Here is a 12,095-nt window from a genome sequence, read left to right as displayed (position 1 = left end):
AGAGAAAAATAAAGATTGAAATGCACTTTCCAGATTTAAGGCTTTTTGTTGAATCCTCTCAAATTGCTATGAAGAAAGCATCATTTGAGGAACTAGATAAACCTAAGCGCTACCGGTTAAAGAAATTTGTGAGTGCTGTCAGGAAAAGGATAAAGAAGAGCTTTTAAAGATTTATCATGTACTTGAGATTACATCATTTTTTGTTTTCATTTATTTTCTCTTTATACATCCTGATGGTGTCTTTTAACATCGGATCCTTAAATATAAATGGCTGTAGGGATGTAAGAAAGAGAGGTGTTTTATATAAGTATTTGCAACTTAAAAACGCAGATGTTATTTTATTACAAGAGACACACACAGATGTTTGTAATCAAGCAGATTGGATAAATGAATGGGAAGGTGGTATTAGTCTTAGCCACGGTACCAATGTGAGCGCTGGGGTTGCGTTTTTAATTTCAAAACGTGTCAAAGACAATACAGTTTTCTTAGAAATTATACCTGGAAGACTTTTGCGAGCAGACATAACGATAAGTAATAACAGTTTTTCTTTTTTTAATATTTATGCTCCTAATATAGGAAGTGAGCGTAGTGCTTTTTTTCTAAGACTCTCTGAAGAATTATTGAAGGTTTCTGAGGACAAGACTGTTGTGATAGGTGGTGATTTTAATTGCACTGTGGACTACAATATGGATAGAAATCATGAGGAACCTCATTTTGGTTCAACAGATGTTTTCAAATCTTTAATTAATAGACATCATCTGGTAGACTTGTGGAGGGATGCTTATCCTAACGTTAGACAGTATACTTGGTTGAAAGTGAATTCAAACAATATTGCTGCTGCAAGACTAGATCGCTTTTATACAGAGGAATGTAATAGGGGGAGATTTTTTGGTAGCTGTATCTCACCTACATCTATATCAGATCACCATTACATTTCCATGTCTATCTCTGTTCTGTCGCCTAAATCCTATCAGTCACACTGGCACTTCAATAATAGATTACTTCATGATCACATCTTTGTGCACTCTTTTGATCTTTTTTGGAAGTCTTGGAGAGGAGAGAGATCTAGTTATACTTCTTCAAGTCAGTGGTGGGATCTGGGAAAAGTGCAGATAAAAGATTTCTGTCAGAAGTATACAGCAAATAATACTGAAGACTTGAAAATGAAGATGACTCTATTAGAACAAGAAATTCTTCAGCAAAGCTTCAATGAGAGAGGTGGATCTTCATCAACTGACATCATTAAAAAGAACAAGAACATTTTGAAGGATCTATTGGAGGAGCAGGAGAAAGAAACTTTTGTTAGGACAAGATATTTAAAGTGCAATGAAATGGATGCTCCAACGGCTTTTTTTTTTGGGCTGGAGAAAAAGTTAAAAGAGCAGAGTGTTTTTCATAAACTTAAAATCTCTAATGGAAATGAAACGACAAATCAACAAGAAATTATAGCTTCTGCTCTTTCTTTTTATGAGAAACTGTATCAATCCGATTTCTGCAATGAAGCAGCAGTTGAGGAACTTCTTCTAGATCTTCCACAGTTGTCTAAAGAAGAAAAGATGGAACTGGAGGGCTTTTTGACCTTTACTGAGTTTTCGAGTGCTGTGGAGGAGCTGAACAGTGGCAAATCTCCTGGGTTGGACGGTCTCCCTGCGGAATTCTTTAAATGCTTTTGGAATGTGCTTGGACGTGATTTGTATGAGGTTTTTCTAGAGTCTTTTAATCAAGGTATTTTACCCTTTAGTTGTCGGAGAGCAGTACTGACATTGATTCCCAAGAAAGGAGATCTTGGTTTCTTAAAGAATTGGCGTCCTGTGTCGTTGTTGTGTACTGACTTTAAAATACTGTCAAAAGCTATAACTAACAGGCTGAAGAAATGTATGACAACTATAATTCATGTGGACCAAACATACTGTATCCCTAAAAGGACAATTTTTGACAACCTGTTTTTGTTAAGAGATACTATTGCAGTTGCCAAGAAACATCAAGTTGATATTGGACTCTTATCCTTAGATCAGGAGAAAGCCTTTGACAGGGTGGACCATTTATATTTGCTAAGGACTCTGGAGGGCTTTGGTTTTGGTAAACAGTTTGTGTCTTGCATCAAGCTACTATACAATGATACATCTAGTATGCTCAGGATTAATGGTTGTTTAACCAGACCTTTTGCAGTAAAAAGAGGCATACGGCAAGGATGTCCTCTTTCAGGACTTTTGTACTCAATTTCTATTGAGCCTTTGCTGATATATTTAAGAAAACGACTTCATGGATTTGTTGTTCCTGGTTTTCCAGAAATCCCACCTGTTAAACTTACAGCTTATGCTGATGATGTAACTGTTTTTATCAGAAACACTGAGGATATGACTGCTTTGACTTCTAGTTTGGACATTTTCCAAAAAGCTACATCTGCCCAAATTAATTGGGAGAAGTGTACATCCCTGTTACTTGGTGAGTGGCAAAACACGGACCCTCCTCACTTACCACAACAATGTAAATGGGTAACAAATGGTTTTAAAGTTCTTGGAATTTATTTAGGAACTGAAATGTATATGAAAAATAATTGGGAGGGTCTAGTTGACAGAGTGGTGGGGAGACTACAGAAGTGGAGATGGATCCTCCCAAAGTTATCTTATAGAGGGAGATGTTTGATTGTCAATAATTTAGCAGCCTCAATGTTGTGGCATAGATTAACAGTGTTGGACCCTCCTGAAGAACTACTAGGTGTAATCCAAAAAGCCTTTGTAAATTTTTTTTGGGATGGGCATCATTGGCTCCCTCCTGGAGTCTTGTATCTCCCAGTGACGGAAGGAGGACAGGGATTAATACATTTGGAGGCAAGGGTTAAAACAATGAGGCTTCAAACATTGCAAAAGCTATTGTACTGTTCAGACAAAATACCGTGGATTGCATTGGGCTTGTCTGTTCTACGAGATATTGGGGGAATCTGTTTGGATAAGCAGTTGTTCTTAATTGAGAAATCTTTTGTCTCAAAAGTAAATGTTCCATTCTTTAATTTTTATGTGAATGTTTTCAAATCTTGGCAATTGTTAAAAAAGTCTAGGGAAGAAGATGAACATTGTGGTGTTTTAGAACCATTGTTTTATAATCCCCTTTTTAAAAACAGTTTTCCAATTTCAAGTGTAGTAATTGATAGGTTTCTAAAAAATGGAATAGTTATTGTGAAAGATCTAATCGATGCTGTAAATGGTCAGTGGTATACGGCTAGATCAATTGCTGATAGAGTCGGGCTTAGATCAGAGAGGTATGTTGAAAGAATAATTGAGGACTTTAAAAAATCTGTTCCTCAATCTTTCTTGACCCATGTGAATGATTTTATTACAAATGGGGAAATGTCGTTGGTCTTTCCAGATCTTAGAGTTAACCTAATTTCTGATTTGAATAAAGATCTAAATAATACTCTATTGAAAGATTTTAATGATGTTTTGTTTTATGAAGCAGATAAAAAGAAGTTGTATTGCATGTGCATAAAATCTTTGTTTTATACTCAATTGAAGGGACGTATTGACACCAAATGGAGAGAGCATTTTTTAGTTTCCTCAGAAATGACTCCATCATGGAGGTGTTTGTATAAACCTCCCATTCCTAAGAGGTCTGGAGATCTCCAGTGGAGAGTACTTCATTGTGTTGTGGCAACAAACAGTTTTGTGTCAAAATTCAATGGAATGGTTGAATCTACATGTCCCTTTTGTGATATTCTTGATACTGTTTTTCATTTGTTTTGTGATTGTTTTAGGTTGATTCCTTTATTTGATCTGCTGGATAGAATATTTACAAAATTGGGTGTTATGTTTACAAAGGAAATGTTTATCTTTGGGTTGAAGTATAAGAAAGAGTGGAAAACAAAGTGTACGCTTGGTAACTTTCTACTGGGACAGGCAAAGTTGGCTATTTTAAAATCCCACACATGTAAAAACCAAGGGGAAAATACTGATTTGCTTGGAATGTTTAAATCTCTAGTGAAGTACAGAGTTGCCGTAGAATACAACTACTGTAAGTTAATAAAGAATATGTACTTTTTTGATGTGAGGTGGAGTGTGGAAGATGCTCTCGTGGTAAGAGATGAGACTGGAGAGTTACGTTTTAATTGGTGATTTTTTTTCATTTTTTTTTTTTTTTTATTTTTTTTATTTTTTTTTTTTTTTATCATCTTGTTTTGATTTGATTTGAGTTAAATGTGAAGATTTTTGATTATTAAAAAAAAGGTTTTTAAAGTCTCTCTCTCTCTCTCTCGCTCACTCACTCTCTCTCTCTCTCTCTCTCTCTCTCTCTCTCTCGCTCACTCACTCACTCACTCTCTCTCTCTCTCTCTCTCTCTCTCTCTCTCTCTCTCTCTCTCTCTCTCTCTCTCTCTCACGCTCACATACGCTCACACACGCACGCGCACGCACACGCACACAAACAGACTCGGGGCCTTTACACAACATCACTGCGCATCAACTCAATAACCATGTAAGTAAAACATCACACATTTTATTCTGGGGGTTGACAACCTGTGATTTGTGTTTTCGGGTGTATATGAGTCACAAAACGATCAGTTTGAAAGTTTGTTGTTTTTATGGGTGTGTGTGTGAAGAAGGCTGGATCAACAGGTTAGCGTAGCGCGCACTTCCTCACTTCATTTTCTTTCATTGTTTCGCGTATTTAACGTTTATTTGAAATATATCTTGTTTTGAACGCAGGTAAATGTGTAGATTATGAGCTTTATGCCGTTTTGTTGATCATTTGAGGGGTTGCGAATAGTTGTCGTTTGGACCGGCTACGTGCTAACGGCTAACACTCTGTTTCTGGCTGACCAAATAAAGTTCATGGCAACTTTTGACTCGTTTTGTAGTTGTTTGTGTTCTGCTAAATTAACGCATACTTCTATGTATACTTTTTCTAAGTGATATAATTGTTTAGAAGATAACTAATGCCTAAAAATAACATATTCGTAACCCCTCATAACGAAAACAAAAAGTATACAAACGTGTATTTATGTAAGCCTCAGGACTTTCCAATAAAGGTGGCTCTGAAGTATTAAGATGTTTTTTTAAATATCTGGATTATGAATACAGGTCATATTTGGATAGATATTACAATAATGTTGGAGGAATTCCAGATGGAAGACCAGAAGTTTTGCCACAATCACATGAGCTGAGGATTCTTCGCTCTTTACACCGATGCGTGTGAAATGTGTGTTTTCTCCATCTGTGTCTGATGGATGTGTTGTTTTCTGCCTACACATACACATCACAGTGTGTTCATGTGCAGCACTAGAGTTAAATCCGTCTGAATTGGCTGACCTTTGGTTCTCAGGGGTCGTTCACATGATCACATGTGTTTCTGAAGAAATCTGCTGGGATCTTTCTGAAAGAAACTGCTTGTTGCAATAGTGCTCACACAATGATGTGTAGGATACAAGACATTGTTGTAAACAGTACTGTGGTATCTGTATCGAGGTTTTACAAGGGTACAATGTAGCCATCGCCTTCCTTTATGATAAGATTGATAGATTTCTAGATGTATTCACCGGGTAGGTCAACTACTACTAGCGAGATCTGTTATTATCCTTTTAACTGTTACACTTGTTTTCTTTGTTTTCTATACAGTTCTAGGTAAATTCCTCTTTTAGTGGTTTCAAACCACTTTCAATCTGATGCCCCTTACTTCCACTTGTAAAAGCCACTCTGCGCTTTATATTTTGAGTGCTGTTTTAATGGTTTTTTATACCACTAGATGGCAGAAGAGAACCGTATCTTGTCTGTTCTTAAAAGGATAGTTGGCCCAAAAAAGAACTAATTGGTGATCGTTTATTTGCACTCATTTTGTTCCAGACCTGTATCTGACTGTTTCTTATGTGAGATATCAAAAGAAGATATTTTGAGAAATGTGTCTGTGGTGCAGTGGAAGTCAATGGAGTTCAAAGTTGCTTGGTTATCTTCATTTCTCAAAATATTTTATTTTGTTCGGAAGAAAGTTATACAGGTTTTGTTATACCACGGGGGTGAGTAAGTGATGATAGGATTTACAATTTGAAAAGTCTTTTGCGTTTTTGAAAAGTTTCACGTGCACACGACAACGTTATCATAACAATCCGCGTTTACACAGATCCGCAAAAATGACTAAAACACTGTATTACGCATGCCACGCCAGTATTTGGTGACATCACTTTGTAAAGAAAAAATACCAGAGTCCCTGATGATTGATTGATGGTTTATTGGAAGGCGGACTTCCATCGACATATAGAGCATACAATACAGAGCGCTGCATTTCTCCTCATTTATAGTTAAGAGAAGCGTGCGCACATATACAAACAAGATGGCGAAAAGTTTGGACGTTTAAAAATTTTCCTTCCATCTTCTCGTCCTCCCGGGTCTGATCCAAAAGCACCGTTTAAAAACCCTTCGTCGCTGTGAATGAGGGTTAAGATTTTGCTGTAGGTTAATAATTTGTGTCCGCTGGTGGTTCTAGCACTGGGGTAGTAAATCTACACTTTGCTGGAGAAGCGTTAACCAACTATTGCACAGCACAAAAAAAACCCCCATGTAATCCGCCATTGTTGTATTTGTTTCTTCTTCGTTGTGTTTGGGTGTACACGGGCATACCACACTCCCACACCAAATACGCATGCGCACGATGTCGTTTTCTAATTCTTGCGTACTGCGGGGTTTACATGGACATGAGAACACCGTGGTTTTCAAAAACTTGCACTTTGAAACCCATTTTCAAAAGATTGCGTTATCAGTCCCCTAAAACGCAGTTTCCGTGTAAACGGACAGCCAAATCGCATAAATTGTTTTGCGCTTTCACTTGAAAATGGTCTCGTGTAAACGGCCCCTAAACTAAAGAATGTTTATAATTTGTGGTGCATTTGTATGTCATTGCTTACATTTAAAATAAAAATGTATTGAATGAACGTTAAATAAGACATGTTGTATAAGACGTTTTTGTTTTTCATTTCTAGGTCCGCCCCTGGTGCAGAAGGTTCAGCAGGGATGTCAGGGAGTAACCGCAGACTGCAGCAGACGCAGGCGCAGGTGGATGAGGTAAGTTTACACAGCAATCATTATCCGTGACGCAATGGGGTGTTGATTTTCATAATGTACTATTTCGAATTGTCAATAACATTGTGTAACACTTAATGTTTTTAATATGACATTTAGAGCTTAATTTGGTGTAACCAAACAGGTTATTTGTATTATATTGTTGCAGTATAGAAAGGCACTCAGGTTCTGACAATCGGATCCTGTTAATTTTGTTCCATAATTATTTAAACTAATTCATTTTCATTCTTCGATTAAGAATGTGTAACTTTTGTAAAAATGCAACAGACCAGACTTTATTATTACTGAACTTTTATTATGTTTCATATGAAATTTTGTGCTTTCAAACATCACAATGTAAAGTATGACATCTTCCTGACGTCTGCACTAATCCGGTTCAGTGCAGTGTTTTCAGGGAGGATTCATTTACAGTCTGTTACATTGTGATCAACATTATCCACTGTGTCCCTTAAATATTTTCAGCATGGATCATGTCAGTATTCACTACATACAGTGCCTTGCAAAAGTAGTCATCCCCCTTCATTTTACTCACATTTTGTTATGATGCTGCCTTATCTTAAACAACTTAATTAAAAAAAAATGTTTACATTAATCTACACTCCATGCACAATAATGGAGGTAACCTGTGGCAAGTTCAATTGAATAAGTATGATTTGGAGAAACGCATACCGTACCTTTCAATAAAAGGTGCAACGGGTGAAAATGCATATCAAACCAAAAACCAAGACATGAGGTCGAAATAACTGCCAGTAGAGCTCGAAGACAGGATTGTTATCAAGACACAGATCTCGGGAAGACTTCTGAAAAAAATCTGCTTTGTGGAAATTTCAACTCTGACAGAGTTTGAGAGGATCTGAGGAGAAGTATGGCAGAAAATTGCCAAATGCAGATGTGTAAAGCTTGTCACAGTCTACCCATTGGAGTCTGTTAAGGCGCTTTAACCAACTAGTCAATACCCATGCAATGTACATATCTTTTTTTTATAAATTTGCAAAGTTCTAAGTCACAAATAAGTTTTTTGTTGTGACATCATTGTGCATGGAGTGTAGATTCATGTAAAATAATCACTTAAAGTAGTTTATGATAAGGCAGCAACTAATAGGGTTATTTGTTAATTTGACACTATTTGATGGTGTAATAGGACAAATTGTATTTGACGTTTTAAGTAGAAAGTGTAGGTCTGCAAATGAAGAGTTTATTTGCAAAAACAGATAATTTTGTTAAAATCTTTTTCGAAATCATGTTTAAATTATTTAACTGCATTTGTTTTATTACCCAGCTGCAGATTGATTGATATTACTTGGAATACTCAACAAAAACATGACTTCAGAAAAAACGATTCATCTGTTTTTTGCAGATGAACTCATCAAATGTTTTTACCAAACTCCATACGTTTTTTTTGGTTTGCAACACCAATAAATATGATTCACTTATTTTCCTATATGTTTCATGAATGTATCTTTGGTCTGCAGGTGTAAAGAAAGATATTAAAGAGATAGAATAGTTGTTTTGTGAGATTAAGTTATAAATGTATTGCATAAAAGTAGGGCTGGCTATGGATTCTGATTCGATTCCAATTCACAAGCTCTCGATTCGAGTCAATTATTATAGATTTCTTACAAATCCTAGAGATATTTCTAAAAAAGTCAGTAAATATCATATTACAATAGTGAATTAAAAATTAAATGAAGATCCACAAATCTGTATAAAAAAACTTTAAACACACTTAAGTATATTGAAACAGATCAGTCGCATACCTTGATCCACCAGGATCAAGTTATTTTACAATTCAGTTAGAGTATAATAAATACAATTTCACAAAATTAGCTGTAAAGAGCGGCCGCCTTTTATGTGGAAGTGGTGATAAATTTGAGGAATCACCCACATCTGCCATGTTAATTAAGCACTAAATGAATTAAATGCTCCCTGTTGAAACATCCACCCGTTGTAAAAGGAAAAGTGACATCTACTGGATAGTAGTAGCAAAAACATTCACGATAATTAATGTTCAGGTGCGTGTAATAAAGTGCCTTGTTGTGAAGTCTTAACTTGTGTAAAAACAATCTGGGTACAGTCAACATAAGCAATATATGGTCTGCTGCTGCATTATCACAGTGTGGTTCATCTTTTCTCCAGCTCACATTTTCGCTTTGTTTTCTGTAAATTGAACATCATGACATGGGCAGGTTTCGGCGCTCTGAACGACCCTTCCTCGTCATCCCTTTTCATTCATTTTTGGGGTGGTTTAATTGGCTGTCACAGGCTTATGTAATGCCTTGTCACTGCGGTTATGTAAGTAAAACATGGATGTGCACACGCCGAGCTCCTGCCTACTCTGATCCCTCTTAAAGGGGCAAGCGCGATCAACACAGCAACAGGGTTTGTGGAGCATGTGTCTGGCGTCGAGGAGTTTACGTTGTGTTGTCATAGTTGTACTAATGTAATTCTGCCGTGAGCCAAAGTTTTTTTTCTCTTTTTGACGTGTCTCAAGTCATCTGCTGAATAAGCTGGGATTGAAATATTTTGATATTTTTCCAGTGAAATAAACTCTTGCTTGTGTTAATGTAAACTAGAAAGGATTCTTGGGCAAAACAATAGTTGGTTCCCCTCAGATATCACATTAACTGTAACCCAACACATTAGAAAGATTCTCAATATTAAAAAACTGAATTGTTTTAGTCTTTAAAATTAAGCAAACATGTTTTTGTGTGATGTTTACATGTCGACACTTCAAACACGGTCATATGCTATGAAGTGTGTTTAAAAGCGTGTTCTGCACATTGAGATCTTTGCTTTTATTTCCTTGTAGAACCTGTCTGTGATAGTGTCCTGTTATAAAGTGAATATGAACTTGTTTTAATCACAGTATTTGATGTGTGAAAAGATCCGGAGCAACAAAATTTTGATCTGTTTCTCCAGTTTGTCATTTTCTGCAAATGACTGCAAATAGAAACAATCATTTTATTTGAAATTTGTTAGTAGTTCCCAGAATGAAACAAACTGATAATTTTACCTAAATACATACCTGTAAATACAGTCAATTCATATAAACAACATTTTTTGAATAGTCTGTTTTCTGTGACTTCGTGTGAAATATGAGTATTTAACCTCCACCAACCGCTGTTTGTTTGCACCTATGGCAACATTCCCTGACATCTTTTTTGCTTTTTCTGTTCTTTCAGGTGGTGGACATCATGCGGGTGAATGTTGATAAGGTCCTGGAACGTGACCAGAAGCTCACAGACCTAGACGACCGTGCCGATGCCCTGCAGGCTGGTGCTTCTCAGTTTGAGACCAGTGCTGCCAAACTAAAGAGAAAATACTGGTGGAAGAACTGCAAGGTATGAAAGAGCGTGTGACCAAGAAACTCATCACACAACCAACACTTGCACAAGATGATAAAGTATGTAATAAAGTCTGATGATAAAGTCTGTTTCTTAAAGATGTGGGCCATTTTGATAGCGGTGATCCTGATCGTCATTGTCATCATTATCAGTGAGTATATTTACAGTCTGTAAATGGCTTCAATGAAACATTGATTTGAATCCCCTTATTTAAGTATTCATTTTGTTAATAAAATAAAGATGTACACAGAATGAAAGGCGGTAGTGGTTTTAATTCTACAGGGTTTTTAAACTCGAATGCCTCTTTCTCTTTTAGTCTGGACGCAGTCAACATCATAATCAGTATTTAAATCAATAATGCTTGTGACTGGAAGAACAAGGAGGATGTGAACATTAGTATCAACATTAGAAAGAGAGATGAGTGTTCTTCCAAGGTAATCTAACCTGCTGATTTTCAGAAGCATTTTTTGTAAACTGTATTCAATTGATTTTTTTCCCTTTTTTGTTTTGGTTTTTAATGGCTATGATATGGATGTGTTACAAAATGCCTAACTGTTTTCTAAATACATTTAATGTTTTAACATAAACGCTTCACTGTTGTTCACATAGATCGGTGACTACAGTTTGAAAGTAAACATTGATCCAGAACGTTTTCAAATCACAACACTCATACTTTCATGTTAATAAATGGAAAATTGTGCTCATATTTTATGGCCAAATCACATTTCGGCACTTGTGGCTTTGTGCAGAGACAGCCAAAAACGAAACACTTACTTCCAACAAGACCTAAAGCCTTTCTGAACAACAACAACAACAGAAGTGCCTTAAAACAACACTGCCAGAGTAACCTTACTTTACTCTGATTTAAGTAACAGCATCTGTACAAAAATCAGATTTGTGACCATATGTAATTAAATGTTTTGACAAGATTTACTAATAATTTATGTAGAAATACAAGTCTTTGCAGTTCCTCTTGCTCACAGTGCCAAAACATGTTTATCAGAGCTTTTTTGTATGTATCTCACTTTTGTGTACATTGTAAACAAGTGCAATTATATACTGTGGACTTGCAAAACTGTTGAGCCTTTTGAATTGCCAAATTTGGCTTAATAAAATATATAAATTCAACATGCTTTGTCTTATGAAGTCTGTTATTGATGTATATGCGTTATTATACTCACTACAATACCTTAAGTATCTCCAAGAAATTAATGCTTTGATTCTTTACAATGTAAATACGCACTTACACTAAATGCAGTGTTACAAATCACAAAATCAGTTTACCAAGTTTTCAAAGTGAATTTGTTTGTATGACATTCCTCATGGGTTAAAAATTTAACTATTCAACAACTTAAACTTTTTGAATTGTGTTATTATTGATTCTTAAATAATTTCAGTTCATTTTTGTCAAGTAATGCTAACATATGTTTTTTCTAAATAATTGGATCGCATTAAAAAGTGCACCATTTATTGATATCTGAAGGGGAGGAGTTAGCGGATGCTCCGGTGTAGTTTACCTCATGTCAGATGGACAGTCATTTCAAGGCGGAACTGCATTTTCACATCTTAACTGAAGATTATGAGGGTACATGAATTTGAAAAAATATTTACTATAGACTCTGCGATACCTCATGAAAAAATAAGAATTGTCATTTTTTTATTTCACCGGGACTTTAAATCGTCCACCGCT

General features: G+C 36.0%; 1 protein-coding gene across 2 annotated transcripts; it reads left to right on the top strand.

The window, feature by feature from the left end:
- Window positions 1-4,363: 4,363 nt before the first annotated feature.
- Window positions 4,364-11,537, top strand: vamp3 (vesicle-associated membrane protein 3 (cellubrevin)). Of its 2 annotated transcripts, XR_013788112.1 has the most exons (6): window positions 4,368-4,467; window positions 6,962-7,043; window positions 10,244-10,402; window positions 10,505-10,556; window positions 10,722-10,839; window positions 11,015-11,537. XR_013788112.1 is itself a non-coding variant. In XM_079483921.1 (5 exons), coding segments are annotated over exons 1-5 (318 nt in total). In that variant the 5' UTR covers window positions 4,364-4,465; the 3' UTR covers window positions 10,745-11,537. The 2 variants fall into 2 exon arrangements, 1 of the variants encoding a protein (XP_079340047.1); XM_079483921.1 differs by having other exon boundaries at window positions 4,364-4,467; window positions 10,722-11,537.
- The last annotated feature ends 558 nt before the right edge of the window (window positions 11,538-12,095 follow it).

This window comes from Barbatula barbatula (assembly GCF_947034865.1).
Source record: "Barbatula barbatula genome assembly, chromosome: 20".
Lineage (NCBI taxonomy): Eukaryota > Metazoa > Chordata > Actinopteri > Cypriniformes > Nemacheilidae > Barbatula > Barbatula barbatula.
This window is presented reverse-complemented; position numbering and strand designations above follow the sequence as displayed.